Source organism: Lithobates pipiens, unplaced genomic scaffold (assembly GCF_037356315.1).
Source record: "Lithobates pipiens isolate NorthernLeopardFrog02 unplaced genomic scaffold, aLitPip1_a1.2 Scaffold_8, whole genome shotgun sequence".
NCBI lineage: Eukaryota > Metazoa > Chordata > Amphibia > Anura > Ranidae > Lithobates > Lithobates pipiens.
This window is the reverse complement of record NW_027507903.1, coordinates 417,024,022-417,042,079: the sequence shown is the minus strand read 5'-3', so window position 1 is coordinate 417,042,079 and position 18,058 is coordinate 417,024,022. Positions and strand designations below refer to the sequence as shown.

The 18,058-nt window shown below is 45.9% G+C and overlaps 1 protein-coding gene across 2 annotated transcripts in view; it reads left to right on the top strand.

Annotated features, from left to right (window-relative positions):
• FCHSD1 (FCH and double SH3 domains 1) overlaps nucleotides 1-13,824 on the top strand; it is a 197,955-nt gene extending 184,131 nt beyond the window's left edge. For both annotated transcript variants that reach the window (XM_077474235.1, XM_077474234.1), the window contains 2 exons: nucleotides 11,835-11,902; nucleotides 13,397-13,824. In XM_077474235.1, coding sequence (XP_077330361.1) covers nucleotides 11,835-11,902; nucleotides 13,397-13,456 — 128 coding nt within the window. In that variant the 3' untranslated portion in view covers nucleotides 13,457-13,824. The remainder of the gene's footprint in view (nucleotides 1-11,834; nucleotides 11,903-13,396) is intronic.
• Nucleotides 13,825-18,058: the final 4,234 nt, after the last annotated feature.

Genomic DNA, 18,058 nt, shown 5'->3' with positions numbered 1-18,058 from the left:
CGGTCAGCGGTAAGGTGCATATTATCATTGACTCATGGTCCAGCAGGCATGGACAGGGGCGTTGCCTATCTTTCACGGCGCATTGGGTGACTTTGCTGGCAGCTGGGAAGGCTGCAGGACAAGGTGCAGTAATGTTGGAGTTCCACCACGCCTCTACTACTGGTGATTCTGACACACCTCTCTCCTCCACCCCCTCCTCTTCTTCCTCCATGGCCTCTTCCTGTGCTTTGTCCTCAGCACTAGCGGTGCTTCGTAGGCGTTCAAGGGGCTACGCAAGTACACAGCCAAAAAGATGCCGTGCAGTGCTTGAGAAGGTGTGCTTGGGGGACAGGAGCCACACTGGGGCAGAGATTCTATCAGCTCTGCAGGGGCAGGCTTGAGAGGTGGATGACACCACACCAGCTTAAGCCAGGAATGGTGGATTGCGACAGTGGCACCAACCTCCTCTCCGACAGGGACAACTGACCCACGTGCCCTGTTTGGCCCATGTCCTTAACTTGGTGGTGCAGCGGTTCTTGGGCAGGTACCTGGACTTGCAGGATGTTCTGAGGCATGCCAGGAAAGTCTGTGTGCATTTCTGCTGGTCATAGAATGCCAGTGCACTGCTGGATGACCTCCAAAAGGAATTTAACCTGCCCAAGAACTGCCTAATCTGTGACAAGCCCACCAGGTGGAACTCAGCGTTGGCCATGCTGCAGCGTCTACACACACAGCAGAGGGCCATCAATGAGTACCTGTGCAACTGTGGCACCAGGACAGGGTCAGGGGAGCTCGTTTTTTTTCCCCACGCCAGTGGGCCATGATCAGGGATGTACAGTATGCACTGTCCTGTCACCATTTGAGGAGGCCACAGGGATGGTGAGCAGTGACAGTGCATGCATCAGTGACACTGTCCCTCTTGTCCACCTGTTGGAGCACACTTGAGGCAGAACAGAGGGAGGAAGAGGAGGACTTCCTTACCTCTCAATGCCCCCTTTATCCAGACAGTGTTCCTGCTAGCCCGCCGATCACACAGGAAGAGGTGGAGGATTGTGTCAGCATGGAGGTGGAGCGTAGCACTCAGCATCAGCAGCAGTTTTTAAGGTATAATTTACAGTCACAAGAAACCCATAGACTTGTACATGGCTGGGAGGAGGTGGCTGCGGATCATGTCATCCTTAGTGACCCAGAGGACTCCGGACCGAAATGCCTCAGCTAACCTATGCTGCATGGCCTCCCTGATCCTGCAAAGCCTGTGGAGAAGGATCCTCATATTCGTCGGATCAAGGAGAGGGATCACTACTGGCTGGCAACCCTCCTTGGTCCACATTACAAGGGTAAGGTTGCAGACCTTATCTTGCTGTCGCAGAGGATGAAACCTCTTCGGGAGGTCTTGCAGAAAGGTCTGTGCAATGCGTTACCAGAGCCTGGGAGGTTACAAATTCCTGGTTCTGGACAACGTGTTGCTGAGGCTTCGGTCAGTCACAGAAGGAGCAGTGGAGAAAGTGGCCGACTGACCGATGCATTCAGACAATTTTTTAGTCTGAAGCCCCAAGCTATGATCAGTTCCAGCAACCATCGCCAGCTTCTGATTTACATGGTGCAGGAATACCTAGGGGCAAGGTCAGACTTGGACACCTTTCCCACCAAAAATCCTCTGGGTTTCTGGGTCTTGAGGCTGGATCACTGGCCAGAGCTTGCACAGTATGCAATTGAGCTACTGGCCTGTCCTGCATCCAGCCAGCGTTCTTTCTGAACGCACATTCAGTGCTGCTAGAGGCGTTGTAACCGATCACAGGGTGCGCCTGTCCACTGACTTGGTTGATCGACTGACCTTCATAAAAATTAATCAGTCTTGGATCATCACCAGCTACCAAGCACCTGATGCTGATGAAACTGAATAATTTTTTTTATTTTTATTTTTGGAAATGTCAGATTCCTTCAAGACTGCCCATGCTGATGCTGAGTGACTATCCTCTTCCTTCTGCCACTCTCTGCGGCTTCCAGGTATTTTCGGCCGTTCTCGGTGCCTTTCGGAAAGCCGAGTGTGGCCGAGATACACAGGACATCCGCTCTGTATCTCGGCGCCATTTTTAAACGGCAAACACACTGGCAAGGCTGCAAATGACTGGCAAGGCTGTAATGCAAGGCTGCAATTGACACTGTCAAGGCTGCATTGATGGGCATTTAAATTTAAGTTTTTTTTCCTTAAACTTCCCTCCTAAAAGGTTATTTTTTTCTTTTAAATTCCCTTGGGGTGCGTGTTATACGCCGATGAATACGGTATTTACAATTCTTGATCTAATATTTCACAGCCCATTCCTGCGCCCACCAAGAGTAACTGAGAGCTTACAGTGTTGTGGCACCACCACCAAAGGCCCAATCTTTCTACCACTGTTAACCACTTGGTTCCCACACTACGTCTATCGACATCATGGAGTTTCGGTGGTTCTGTCTAAATGATGCCTGAGGCCACAGACATCATTCAGATATTGCCGTTTTCAGCTGGCGATTCCCTACACCATAAGAACGATCATAACGGCTGTTCCGCCGCTTGATCGTTCTTACGGGCGGCGGGAGGGGACGCCGACTCTACCGACTCACCGCTTCAATCGGTGAGTCAGTCACAGGATCCGCCGGCCCCAGCAAGTAATCATAGAGATTTCCGGCGGACTAGATTGTCCCCGGAGTCTCTATGATCGTTCGGAGGCCGGGCGCGATGTTATGTCACGCCCGGCCTCGTTATACAAATTAACGGTGCCGATCTGGCTAGGAAGCCAGGATCTTTTTTTTTTTTTTTTTTCTTTCTTCCCAGCCTAGAGGTGAGATATGGGGTCTTATTGACCCCATATTTCACTGTAGATAGGTCCGATCGTGCCATATTCCTATTACAAGGGATGTTTACATTCCTTGTAATAGGAATAAAAGTCATCAATTTTTTTTTTTTTTAAAGTGTAAAACTAAAAAAAAAAAAAAAAAAAAATGTAAAGCGCCCCTGTCCCCGTGAGCTCGCACACAGAAGCGAACGCATACGTAAGTCCCACCCACATATGAAAACGGTGTTCAAACCACACATGTGAGGTTTCGCTGTGAACGTTAGAGCGAGAGCAATAATTCTAGCCCTAGACCTCCTCTGTAACCCAAAATATGTAACCAGTAAAAAAAATTTAAAGCGTCGCCTATGGGGATTTTTAAATACCAAAGTTTGGCGCCATTCCACGAGCGCGTGCAATTTTGAAGCGTGACATGTGGGGTATCTATTTACTCGGCGTATCCTCCTCTTTCACATTATGCAAAAAAATTGGGCTAACTTTACTGGGTTTTTTTTGTTTCATTTAAGCATGAAACCGTTTTTTTCTGAAAAAAACACGTTCGAAAAATTGCTGCGCAAATACCGTGTGAGATAAGTTGCAATGACCGCCATTGTATTCTCTAGGGTCTTTGCTAAAAAAACATATATAATGTTTGGGGGTTCTATGTAATTTTCTAGCAAAAAAATTAGGAATTTTACATGTAGGAGAGAAATGTCAGAATTGGCCTGGGTGCGAAGTGGTTAAACAATAGCATGTAATTACAATTCTTGATATAATAGTTCACAGCAGGGTGTTCCAGCACCCACCAAGAGTCACTGTGAGGGCTTAGGCTCGGTTCACACAGGGGCGACTTGTCCAGGTGACTTCGCCGCCTGATAAGTCGCGCCCCGTTCTGTACTACGGAACCGTTCTAATAAGAGCGACTCAAGTCGCTCCGACTTAGAAAAAAGGGTCCTGTACTACTTTTGCGGCGACTTCGGGCGACTTGCATTGACTTCTATACAGAAGTCGTTTTGCAGGTCGCGGCGCTGCAAGTCGTGCCGCTTACTGTGTGAACCGAGCCTTAGTGTTGTGGCAACACCAACGACCAAGAGCCAAATTTCTGCAGAGTATATAGGGCAGGCCCCTACTTTCAAACATCCAACTTACAAATGACTCCTCCTTGCAAACGGAAGCAGACAACAGGAAGTGAGATGAAATCTACCCCTAGGAAGGGAAATGCTCTCCTGTAAGAGTTAATATGGGAAAAATGTGTCTCCTCTCCATTGATGCTTTATCACCAATCCTTTTTTCACTAAAAACCCCAAATTTTCAAAAAACATTTTGTCATTGGGACAAAGTGAGGTGAAATCTTCTGAAGGAGTGCACAGACAGCAAAACAAATGCTACATGGGTGATAACCCTTTCCTATGTTTTCCAAAAAAAGCTTAAAAATAGATTTTTATTTTTTTTGGCTGGAGCTACACTTTAAAAATGTACCAGTTCAAAATTTAAAACCGATTCTACTTAACAAACCTACAGTCCCTGTCTTGTTTGCACCGCCTGTATACTGCTGTTCAGAGTATATAGGGCTTCGGGTGGGTGTGGGGTTCCCCTTAATATCCATATAAGACCCAAAGGGCCTGGTAATGGACTGGGGGGGAGGTAACCATGCCGTTTTGTCACTGATTTTCATACATATTGCCTTGACCCGACATTACATTAACCACTTGCTTACTGGGCACTTAAACCCCCCTCAGTCCCAGACCAGTTTTCAGCTTTCAGCGCTGATGCACTTTGAATGACAATTGCGCGGGCATACAACACTGTACCCAAATGAAATTTTTATTATTTTTTTCTCACAAATAGAGCTTTCTTTTGGTGGTATTTAGTTACAGCTCGGAGTTTTATTTTTTGCTAAACAAACAAAAAAAGATGCAAAAAAAAAATAAATAAATCATGTTTTAATAGTTTGTTCTAAAATTTTGCAAACGGGTCATTTTTCTCCTTCATTGAAGTGCGCTGATTAGGCGGCACTGATAGGCTGCATTGGTGGGCACTGATGGGCTGCATTGGTGGGCACTGATGGGCTGCATTGGTGGGCACTGATGGGCTGCATTGGTGGGCACTGATGGGCTGCATTGGTGGGCACTGATGGGCTGCATTGGTGGGCACTGATGGGCTGCATTGGTGGGCACTGATGGGCTGCATTGGTGGGCACGGATAGATGGGACTGGTGGGCACGGATAGATGGGACTGATGGGCACTGATGGGCTGCATTGGTGGGCACGGATAGATGGGACTGGTGGGCACTGATAGGTGGCACTGATGGGCACTGATAGGTGGCACTGATGGGCGGCACTGAGGTGCAGCACCTTTGAGGCAGATTGTGGGCACTGTGGGTGGAACTGTGGATGGCACTGTGGGCACTGCTGGGTGGCACTGACGGGGGTCACTTACTTTTTATTAGGGTGGCACTGCAGGGGGCAGGTGGGCACTGGCAGGGGGCAGGTGGGCGCTTGCATTGCTGGCCGTGATCGGGACTGATGTCCCGATCACGGCCGCCGGTGATCGGCTTTTTTTTTTTCTCCTCGCGCTGTCAGCGCGAGGAGGAATACTAGCCGATTACCGGCTCCGTTATATCACCTGATCAGCTGTCATTGGCTGACAGCTGATCACGTGATAAGGGGTCGGGATCGACCCCTTGTACGGATCGGTGATCAGGCGAGTCTCATGGACTCGCCGATCACAGAGCGCGCCGTGCGCGCCCCTCAGGGGGCGCGCAGGCCGCTCGTGCACGAGACTACGTCAATAGACGTAGTCCCGGAAAAGTAGGTCCGCGCTAATGCCGTCATTTGGCAATAGCGCGGATCCCAAGTGGTTAAAGACGCAAGCAGTTTTAAATGACTTTTATGCCTTTTAAAAAGGTCATTTTGTGCAGGGACTGTTCTAAGCACAGAAAACATGCGCCACTTTACAGGCATACTATAGACACCCCCCCTGGTACAATATTTAAAGGAATATTTCTTTTTTTTTTTTTCACTTTAAGCATCATTAAAATCACTGCTGCTGAAAAAACTTCAGTTTTTTAAAACTTTTTTTGCATTGATACATCTCCCCTGGGACAGGACACAGGCCCCCATACCCTTTAGGACAATAACTTGCATATTGGCCTTTAAAATTAGCACTTTTGATTTCGAACGTTTGAGTCCCATATACTTTAACAGGATTCTAAAGTTTGCGCAAACTTTCGGTCCGTTCGCAGGTTCTGGTGCGAACCGGGGGGTATTCGGCTCATCCCTACTAGGCAGTATGGTGTCCTAGAGAGGAACCACAGCACCCGCTTGTGGGGCTAGGGTCCGACACACTTGGAAATGTCAGATATCAGTGGCAAATGTAGATTTAACACAGCCTGACTGAGCCTGCCAAAAAGATAAGTATACATCTTTTTACAGGCTGGTTTTAGTGAGTTGGTGAATGGGTCACTTAAGGGCCTCATGTATACTGGACATTTTTACAGCTGCTGTTTTTGGCTTCAGGCATTTTTTCTCCAGCCAATAAACTCCCCAGCATGTTATCCTATGTATCCATGCACACGTAGGCTGCTAGCAGTTTTTGGCAGGGGTGTTTGCTGGCTGGATAAACCCAAGAACTAGTGGCCTTTGAGATGAGTTTTTCAGATGTAAATACGCTCTAACTCAAAAAAGCTTAAAAAATGCAGAAAAATTGCTATTTGACGATTTAATCAGCATGTTTGAGCCATAAGCTTTTGTGGGAATAAAATGTTGCTAAAAAACGCAACAGCAAAACTCTGAAACTCATTCTACAGCTACAGCTTTCCACAGCTAAACACTACTAGCATTTTTATAACGTCCAGTGTGTGAGGCCCAAAGAAAAACTATAGCCGTCCTACATCAGTGCTAAAGGATGGACGTGCCTCCTTTCTTTCACTTTGTCTTGGGCAACCCTGATAAGCCGATAGCTGAAGTGCCAGCAGACTTTAAAACCGGATCTCAGTAACACTGATCAGCTATACATTTCAAAGATATTTGCCAAGAATTTCTCTTTAATACCCCTGTGAGTGTTGCCTGCCTGGTAATATAGTTTCCCTTTTCCATGTTTCCGTGTGATCTTCGCAGTGCAGTCTTTGCAAGCAAAGGGTGCTCACCCCATTACATACCTATGGATAAGCTGTATTCTGCTGAAAACTTGGAGGCAACCATGCATTTGGCTTAGCCATCCAGAGGTGGAGGGTTTCATTAAAGGACCACTGTGCAAAAGACTGACTGTACAATATACTGTATGTAAATTGTTAGTGCTATAAAAAAAGGAACAAGATACAGTTGTCAATTAATATTTGCTAATCAAGCAGACTGAATGCAGTTAACCATTTAAGGACCAAGCCTCTTTCTGAGATTTGCTTACAAGTTAAAAAGTTTTTTTGCTAGAAAACTACATGGAACTCCCAAACATTATACATTTTTCTTTCTCTTACGTTCGACTGACACAGCTCCTTACTTAAACCATCAGGTTGTTACAGCACCTTTAGGAGAGGACTAGGCAGAACATGTTAAAATGTTATGATAAAACTAGAACTTTTTTTTAATCTGCCTAACGAAGAAGGACCTAGGAACCCTGCGGGCCCATCGGTCCGTGGATTTTTCTGCAGAGGTTTTTGCTTTTTGCGTAAGATTAAAGATCCTGTGATCTGCTATCAGCAGCTGGCTGGGTGACAGGCTGGATACCTTTTTATCCTTGTAGTCTCCCCAGCCTGGCCAGCAAGCGTGTGCAGACCAGAGCTCCGTGCTGGGTTGGCCACGACATGCCCCCAGCTCCAGGGGCGGCCGGTGGGCGTAATGCCCTGGGGCACACATAACACTGGGCTGCTGATGTCAGTGTGCCAGGCCAGAAGCCACCCCGTACTGATTGGAGAGTGGGTCTGTGATGGAATGTCTCCCAGCTCTTAAGGACTGGTAAGTACAGCTCTCCCTGCCTCGGTGGGGCTGAGCAGCTGGGCATTCCCTGGGAGATTGATTTGGGGGCCCCTCACCTCCCTCTCTTCTCTCCCTGTCCTTATCTTCCCTCCCTCTTTTCTTGTGGGGGATGCTGCATGGGCTGCTGAGTGGTGTGGCCTTACGGGGGGGCTCTCACCTGGGGGGGATTGCGCTGGATAGCTGTGCCCTGGATGTGTGTAAGTCTCTCCCCTGAGGTGTCTGGAGGCTGTAGCTGTTTTGCTGCCATTTCTCTGCCTATTTTTCACTGTTCTTCATTGCATACATTACTCGACGGCCATGTTTGGTTTGACCAGGGAGCAGCATGCTTTGTCTCCATTTTTCTGTAGTCTGGTGGCCATTTTCCCTATGATTATGTCCTTTATACTGGACGCTAGGCGGCCATTTTGTTGATGCCTGAACACGTTTTTCAGCTTCAGCGCTATTCAGAACAGCTCAGCACAGCTCGGTTTGGTCTCTTGTGCATCTGGGAGCTGACACAGGCACACCTCCTGGACAGCGCAAAACTCAGTCAGGATGGGGAGTCCTGCGGGAGGCGCCCCTCAGCCAGCAGCCGTTAGGAGGGTGGGACCATCACTGTCCTAAGTCTCCAACAGGTGGCAGACAGGGTAGGGTCAGCATGGCTTCAGAAACTGGTGTTTCTTCCCCGAAATCCAGGCAATTGCAACCGGTTCGCCTGCAGACAGTGCAGTGCCTCTGGACGCTTTGTCGGCAGTCCTTAATTAGTTCGTTGCCAAGATGGAGGCGGTGCGTGGGAGAAAAGGTGGTAAACGGCCTCTATTCGGTCCCCAAATACATGGCGGTGCGTTACCCCTTTGATGAGGAGAGCCTTCTCAAAAAGTGGTCGGCTTCTCCAGTCGTGCACCCAAACCCCCCCCCCCCTCCCCCCCAGTATCCAGGTTAAACAAAATAACCACGATCCCGGTAGAGGGGATTCCTGCCTTTAAGGACCCCTCAGACAGGAAGACTGAGGCAGTGGTTCGTTCCTCGTTTACGGTTGTGGGGTCAGCAATGCGACCAGAACTGGCATCCGCACTTCTGTCAGACACTTACCGAGTAGGCAAAACTTTTGCACCATGAATTGGGGGAGCAACGGGCTTCTCCTGTCTGCATGGAACTAGCAGACCAGTTAGTGCAAGGTCTTAAGTACGTTTGCGACGCAGCCCTGGATACTCTCCCTTTGTTATCCAGGGTTTGTGTCAGCAGTGGTGCTGAGGTGCCTGATTTGGCTAAAATGCTGGTCGGCTGACCAGGCATCTAAGAAAGCCCTGACGGATCTACCATTCCTTGGCGAACGGCTCTTTGGAGCCTCATTAGATGACATTATTAAAAATGCCACAGGTGTTAAGAGTACGCTACTCCCACAGACCAGGAAGGCCATAGGCAAGGGCCCTCCTTTTCCACTCAAACGGCTTTTTCGTCCACCAGGGGCTTCGGCTAAGCGTCCCCAGCCTCTGGAGGACAAAAGCGTCCCTGGAACCGCAAGCCTGCGAGCAAAAGTGCTACCGCACTGTTACCACGTCTGCTCCGCAGAGCGGATTCCAGTAATACTGTTTGCCCCAGATTGGCCCAGCATCCTTGGTATGCTGATCTAGTGCGCCTGGTGGGCGATGCCCCATGGCGACTGCCGTTACGAGAAGACCTTCTGTCTCAGGGTCTGATTCTCCATCCTGCTTTACCATCGCTGGTTTTAACGGCATGGCTATTGAGAGCCAGGTGTTGAGGAATCGGGGTCTTTCGGACTCGGTGATTCAAACTATGCTGAGAGCACGGAAATCTTCTTGGAAGATGTACCGTCGTACCTGGAAAGCCTACATCTCCATGTGTGAGGAGAAAGGGTGGCGTCTGCATTCCTCTTCTATATCCAGGATCCTGCTGTTTCTACAGCAAGGAGTAGACCAGAAATTGGCATTAGGCGTGATTAAGGGGCAAATTTCAGCTTTAGCTGAAGGGGGGTTTCGGAACTGGCGGCCTTGTCTTGCAAGTCGCCCTGTCTGGTTATCCACAAGGATAAGGTGGTATTGCGTCCGCAACCTTCTTTTCTGCTGAAGGTGGTTTCGGCGTTCCACATCAATGTAGACATTGCGTTACAATCTGTGTCCTTAACCGACACATCCTAAGGAGGTGGCCCTCCATTCCCTGGATGTGGTTCGGGCTCTGAGGGTGTATTTGTCTGCTACAGCTCCCTTTCGGAAGTCAGACTTTGTTTCGGTGGCTGGTCCGAAAAAAGGCATGGCTGTCTCGTCGGCCACCATTTCCAGGTGGATCAGACAAATTGTAGTACAGGCCTACGCCTTGAAGGGGCAGGTGCCCCCCTTTCCGGTCACGGCCCATTCCACCAGGGCAATTGGAACGTCTTGGGCATTCCAAAATCAAGCGTCTGCCGCTCAAGTGTGTAAAGCAGCAACTTGGTCGTCTGTCCACACCTTCGCAAAATTCTACAAGGTAGATGTCGGTGCATCGGCTGATGCCTGTTTTGGCCGCAAAGTTTTGCAGGCGCCCGTGTAATTGCATTTTTTTTTTTTTTTTTTTCTGTTTTTTGACAAAAACGCAATACCTTTAAGTACATGCACTGTGGCATTTTGTTACCGCAAGTTCTGAGGTGGTTTGGAGGTAGTGACTCCCAGATGAGGAGCACTCTGTCTTTTTGTGGGTAAAAAGAGTTCTTGGTTATTCCCACACTGTTTTTGTGGGTAAAGTTTTTATACTAGTTCCCACATGCCACATGCCATTGTGGGTGAAGTTTTTATGCTATTTTCCCACCCCTCATTTTGGCACTGCTTGAGGATTGTTTGTACTCGCCATAAAATCCTTTTCTCTGTAGTTCACCGACGGACACAGCACCCTCCCCTCCTATTTTTGTCTACGTCATACTGCCTGTTGATGTACTGAGGCTGCAGTAGCAGGGGCTGTTACCTAAGGGACCGTCCTTTGGGAGGAACTAGAACGTTCTAGTTTTTTTATCATAACAGTTTAACATGTTCTGCCTAGTCATCTCCTAAAGGTGGCGTAACAACCCTATGGTCTAAGAAAGGAGCTGTCAGTCGGTGAACTACAGAGAAAAGGATTTTACGGTGAGTACAAAAAATCCTATTTCTTCTAACACCCTAGAGAATAAAATGATTGTTGCAATACTTATTTCACACCGTATTTGAGCAGCACAAATGCACTTTTTTTTAATTAAAATCTTCCGCACACTCGTCTCTATACCCAAGGAGACGCATCCGATCGCCTCCACTGCTACCAACAGCTCTGGTAAACGGCAGGCACCAGAGCACAACAGGAGGGGGTGCCTGCAATGAATACGCCACAGAGACCACTATTATCGGAAACCAGACCGCCCGCTGAAGAGGATACCGGGGTTATGGCAGCTAGCTACTAATATTCATCTCCAAAGTGAGGACATATATCTGCGTGCAACGGTCCATGAAGTGGCTAAAGATGTTGCCCTAAAGTGGTTGTAAAGGCAGAAGGTTTTTAATCTTAATGCATTCTATGCATTAAGATGAAAAAGCCTTCCATGTGCTGCAGCCCCCCTAATATTTACCAAAGCCCCATCTAGATCCAACAATGTTACACAATGGGCTTGGCTGTCCAGCACACCCCTCATTGGCTGAGACAGCGGTATCATTGGCTCCCGCTGCAGTCAGCCAGCCAATAAGGACAAAGGGAGCGGGCCTGGGCCACTGCTTCGTGTCTGGCCACAGGGAGCTGTGACTCTGCTTGGGTCCCCCCATAGCAATCTGCTTCCTGTGGGGGCACTCAACAGGAGAGAGGGACCCAAGAAGAGAAGGATCCGGGCTGCTCTGTGCAAATCCACTGCACAGAGCTGGTAGATATTATGTTATGTTTTTATTTTTAACGAAAAAATACTTTAGTGTGAATAATGCAATATTAGAAATATTAGCAGTTGCAGCGCCTCTATTTGTCTTTATTGAAGGAAACCTGTACTTGGCGTTTTTAAATTAAAGATTATCCAAGTGTAAGGAATTTGGCATGTTAAAGACTGCAGAAGTCCTTTGCAATTAATATTGCTGTATTTACTTTCCAGACTCGAGACAGAATGGATCAGGGAGTTCACAGAGCTCTCCAGATTTTTCAGCAACACGCTTGAGACCAGTAAGTGTTTGAATAGAAACCTGCAGATTGACTTGACACCAGCCAAAGTTTTTGTCTTTCACCTTGGTCTTTGCTGCTGTACTGTTACATTTTGCAACTGATTCTAGAAAAAAAATCCTTAATGAATCAAAAGCCAAATCAATTTTTTTTTTTTTTGCATGGGTTGTGGAAAGTATAGAATGTCAGGTTTTTAATACAGCATGTGTCCCCACTGGAGAAGTTCATCCACTGTCCTGATGACCGTTGCCATTGTGATAAATTATGGGAATCCCAAATTACAATTTTCACCAGGACAGGAATAAAGGGGAAATCGTCTAACTGTTCTGGGACAGCTGTTTAAGTGGGGATCTGTTCTAATTTTGGAGATCATCTTGTGTCCCGTTTCCCCAGCAGCGCACAGATAGCAAAAATCTGACATTGGGTTTTTAGCTATGCTCTTCTCTATCCAAAACTTAAAGTGGTATTAAACCAAAAAAAATAATTTGTGCAGCTTGCCAATCCTTAAATGTGGTGGCTGCATTAGTTTCCTTTAAGACTTTTTCCACAATTCCACATGTGATCCAGCCAGTAACCTTTCTTGTCTTAGGGTGGCTCCTGTATCAATGGAGAAGAAATGGAGTCACCCTTGGACAGCAGCATTGTCTGAAGAAGATGGTGTTGTGGACTAGCATATTCATATACCCTTTACATCATACCCTTTTTTGTTTTGATTTTTTCCTTTTGGAATAAAGGTTTAAACTTTATGAATAAAAGCTCACCGCTGTTAAATGGTTTGCTCCACCCTCAAACTATCACTTTTGCTCCTATCTTGGTCTGGTAAAGGGTGTTAAAAAATACCAGGAGGATCAATAGATTTAAAAAATACAATATAATACCGGTATATATTAATGGCAGTGATATACTGCATCATGTCATTTTTGATTTTGCATTCAGTACCACTTTAAACATTTGTTTTAGAAAACCCCTTCAGATTTCACTTTGGAAGTTAGCGTTATTTATAGCATATGAACATTTCTACCCTTCAGGCTGACTGCCAATGGCTCCATTGTTGTTGAAAGAAACTACACAGAGCCAAGCAATGACTCCTCTCATGGTTATGGAGATCAGTCAGCTCCTGTAAGAGAATCACTGCCTGGCAAGGGTGGAACTATAGCCTTACACCTACAGGGCACAAAAGCACAGGGACCCCAAAGTTGTGTGGCTACATACTGAACCTTGTAGACATAGCATTTTGTGAGGTTCTTTAGTAAAGCAGTTTCTGGGTTTGTGACACTTTGTGGTGCTTTAAACTTCCAGTTGCAAAATAAGACCGCTCTGCATGCAGCCATTATCTATGGATTCTCTGGGGTCCACAGGAATCTGTTTGACGCTAAACCCCTGTGCATTCACCACAAGATGTACAAAGTTGAGCATTATTGGCAGGTTGATTTTAGCGCTTTAGTTATGATCTCTATTCTTCACTGGGTCTCAGATTTATTTTTTCCCCACTTTCAGATGCGAGCAGCGCCTCCACCTCCAACCAAGTCTACAGACACCCTACCTGCAGACCACTGACTGTGATTATGCGGCTTGTGCCTTGCATGTCAGGAATATCAACAAGCTGCCTACGATCTATGCAAATTGGATTGGGGCTAGAATTCTATGAAACCAATGTCGGCCTTTCAGTTTACCTGTTCCTGGGACTTTGTGAAACTGGAAGACTTTACCAAAGGAGTGAACGTTTTCCTCTGAATGCAGTATTTCATAAAACTTGCCGAGAAGGCCATATTTAATTGACTCCCTATGTGAAACTTCTTTTTTTTAATACCCCATCTTTGCACTTTTATTAGATTTCAAAGGAAATGTTCTCGTGCTTTAAAATAATTTATGCATATTGTATTTTAAAGGCTTTAGAGAAAAAAATAAAAAATATTTATCATGAAGTGCTTGGCTATGGCAGTATATCTCTGACCTTTCACCAAGTTTAATTTTGTCTGGCCAGCTTGAGTGCTCTTTTCCTTCTAATACTCTACCGTTTTGAAATTGCAGATCTTTTTTTCTTTATTTTACATGGGAAAGTAGTATTCTAGGGATTATACATATACTGTATTCTGAATTTCTTCTTTACTTGTAAGCATAAACTAGTAATGACGAAGGGCCCTTTCATACGCAAAGCGTATACTAGCAGCGATTTACTGTCGTTTTAGCGGTGCTTTTCGACCGCTAGTGGGGCACTTTGAATAGGCAGGGGTGCTTTAGGAGCAGTGTAGAAGCGCCTCAAAGAAGCTGCTAGCAGGAGTTTTTTGATGTCCTGCCAGGTAATGTGAAAGCCCTCGTGCTTTCACATTAGAGTGACTGGAGAGGTGCTTTGCAGGCGCTATTTTTAGCGCTATAGCGCCTGTAAAGCGCCTCTAGTGTGAAAGGGGTCTAATTCTAGAAGGGAATGGGCTGGTGGTGGTACCAAAGAACAAATGTGTGCAGTGTGGTGATGGGTGACTATGCCGAGATCCTGTGACCACTGTGTTAACGGATATCAGACAAATGTATTTTATGTATTCTATATCTATCCAAAGGATCTCATATGTCTAAACAGGTCCCACATAAGGTTACTATGTGATGCACAGGCCTTGTAAAGTAAGCAAACTTTCTTTACCTTGCCTGCGTAAGCCAGATTCTCAATTCATGCTCCTCCATGACACTGCATCTCACCGTGGGAGAGTTATCAACTGCTGTCAATCTAAAAAAGCAGAGAGGATGACCTGGTGAGGCCAGCTGCTGAATGACGTGATTCAGGTTTGAGAATAAGCAGTGACAATGCTTGTAGTGTAAGCTGGCACAGCCAATGAGTGGCAGCTCTAGTCTTAAATTCTGGACCAATATAGCATTGTTGCCACCCAGTCACAGGAAGCTACATTATAGGGTGGTGTTCATTGGCAGAATCAGTATTTTTAGGACTGCAGGGGAACTAATGTCTTGTTTACATTGGCAGTTAAGGGGTGGTAACTCATGACTAAGCCTGGTTTTTATTGCCTTCATATACTCTACTGCAAAGACTGGGTGTGTACACATGCAGCATGGCAAAAATGATTCCCCCCCCAGCTTCAATCATCGGGTATTATCACCCGCTGCACATCAGACCCACACTGTGTGCAGGTCCACGCAGCCAGCCACCTGTCATTGATTTGGACAGGCTGCTTGTACAGGGGTGCGCAGAGCACCTGTTCCATGTGGTGTGAAGATGGACCTTTTGCATGAGTGCAGAGATCTACTGTATATGAGTGAGAATAAGGCCTTAGGGGTTAAAACTAGCAGTAAGGAGGTAACAATAGTGCCTCCTTGCAGCCTTTCAGATGCCCTCTGAAAAGAGATCCAATGCGGACAGAGACAGGGCCTGGAGCTGCTGGGCTTGTGCTCGGAGCTGGAATGATCGGGTCCAGGTAAGAAAAAGGGGGGCTGCTGCAGAACAGAAGGTTTTTCACCTTAATGCATAGAATGCATTAACCACTTCAGCCCCGGAAGGATTTATCCCCTTCCTGACCATAGCACTTTTTACAATTTGGCACTGCGTCGCTTTAACTGCTAATTGCGTGGATGCAATGCTGTACCCAAATTAAATTTGTGTCTCTTTTCCCACAAATAAAGCTTATTTTTATTGATGGTATTTGATCACCTCTGCGGTTTTTATTTTTTGCACTGTAAACGGAAAAGGACTGAATGTTTGAAGAAAAAAAGGTATTCTCTGCTTTTTGTTATAAAAAAATCCAATAAACTCAATTTTGGTCATACATTTAGGCCAAAATGCAATTGGCCACATATCTGGTAAAAAAAATGTCAAAATGTCAAAAAAAATGCGCAAAAATTATACGTCTACAGACTAGGGTACATTTTATGGAATTTACACTGCTTTTAGGTTGACTGCCTATCTGATTTCTTGAGGTGCTAAAATGGCAGGGCAGTACAACAACCCCCCCCGTGACCCCATTTTAGAAAGTGAACACCCCAAGGAAATTGCTGAGAGGCATGTTGAGCCCATTGAATATTTAATTTTTTTTTTGTCCCAAGTGATTGAATAATGACAAAAAAAAATTTACAAAAAGTTGCTGCCTTCAGGATTTCTAATGGCGTAAATTTTTGATTTCACTCCTCACTACCTATCAGTTTTGACCATAAAATGCCCAGATGGCACACCCCCCCCCCCCCCCATGACCCCATTTTGGAAAGACACCCCAGAATACATTCTGCTGCCTCTCCTGAGTATGGGGATACCACTTGTGTGGGACTTTTTGGGAGTCTAGCCGTGTACGGGGCCCAGGAAACCAATCGCTGCCTTCAGGATTTCTAAGGACGTAAATTTTTAATTTCACTCCTCACTACCTATCACAGTTTTCAAATCCATAAAATGCTAAGATGGCACAACCCCCCCCCCCCCCCCACCCATATGACCTCATTTTGGAAAATGGGCACCCCAAGCTATTTTCTGAGAGGCATGTTGAGTATTTTGCAGCTCTAGTTTGTTTTTGAAAATATAGACGAGAAACATTTATAATTTTTTTTTTTTTTTTTTCAATTTTCAAAACTTTGTGACAAAAAGTGAGATCTGCAAAATACTCACGATACCTTTCAGCAAATAGCTTGGGGTGTCTAATTTCCAAAATAAGGTCATTTGGGGGGGTTTGTGCCATATGGGCATTCCATGGCCTCCAAAACCGTGATGGGCAGTAAAGAGTGAAATCAAAAATGTACACCCTTAGAAACCCTGAAGGTGGTAATTGGTTTTCAGGGTCCCGTACACGACTAGGCTCCCAAAAGGTCTCACACATGTGATATCTCCATACTCAGGAAACGCAACAGAATGTATTTTGGGGTGTAATTTCACATTGAGCAATATATCATTTAGTGACAACTTTGTGCAAAAAAAGTCTTTCCTGCAACTTATGTCACAATATAAGATATTCCATGGACTCGTCATGCCTCTCGGCAAATAGCTTGGGGTGTCTACTTTCCAAAATGGGGTCATTTGGAGGGGCGGGGGGGGGGGGGGGGGTTTGAACTGTCTTGGCATTTTATGCACAACAATTAGAAGCTTATGTCACACATCACCCACTCTTCTAACCACTTGAGGAAAAAGCCCTTTCTGACACTTTTTTTTGTTTACATGAAATTCTTTTTTTGCAAGAAAATTACTTTAAACCCCCAAAATTTTAATGCACTAAAACACACCATTTTGTCCAAATGTTTGATGAAATAAAGATGATCTTAGAACGAGTACATGGATAACAAACACAACTTGCTTTAAAATTGCGCACAAACATGCAGTGGGTGACAAACTACATACATTAACAGCCTTTACAGGTTACCACTTTAGATTTACAGAGGAGATCTACGGCTAAAATGACTGCCCTCGACCTGACCTTCGTGGTGATACCTCACATGCATGGTTCAATTGCTGTTTACACTTGACGCCAGACCGACGCTTGCGCTTGCCTTTGCATGAGAGCAGGGGGCGACAGAGGTGCTTTTTTTTTTTTTTTTCTTTTCTGCTTCATCTTATTTTTAAACAATTACATTTTTTATCATTTTTATTTCAGGGAATGTCAATATCCCTATGATAACAATAGGTAGTGACAGGTGCTAATTTTTTCAAAAAAAAAAGGGGTCTATTAGACCCTAGATCTCTCCTCTGGCCTCAAATGACCACACCAAGATCGGTGTGATAAAATGCTTTCCCAATGGTGCTGTTTACCGCAATCTAAGTCATAAAATGCTCATAGCTTTCGATTTCTTAGGCCATAGAGATGATTGGAGCCATTCTGGTCTCTGATCAGCTCTACGGTCAGCTGGCTGAATCACCAGCTGCATTCTCAGGTTCTAGAGGCTAATTGGCTGCTAGGATTGCTTTTACATGAAAGCAGACCGCTGGCTGAAAAGAATGATGCCTAAATCCCCAGGCATCATTCTGGTATAACCACTCAGTCCAGCAACATACCAGTACATTGCTAGTCCTTGTTGGCCATATATTGTAAAATTATTTTTTTCATGCAGCCTGTGGGCTGAACGAAAAAAAGATTGATTGGTGGGTATGCCCACCATTAGAATACCTCCCTTCATCCACCCACTTCTAACGATGGGCATACATGCACCATTTATATATGCTGAAGCATGGGGGCATCCGCCCCA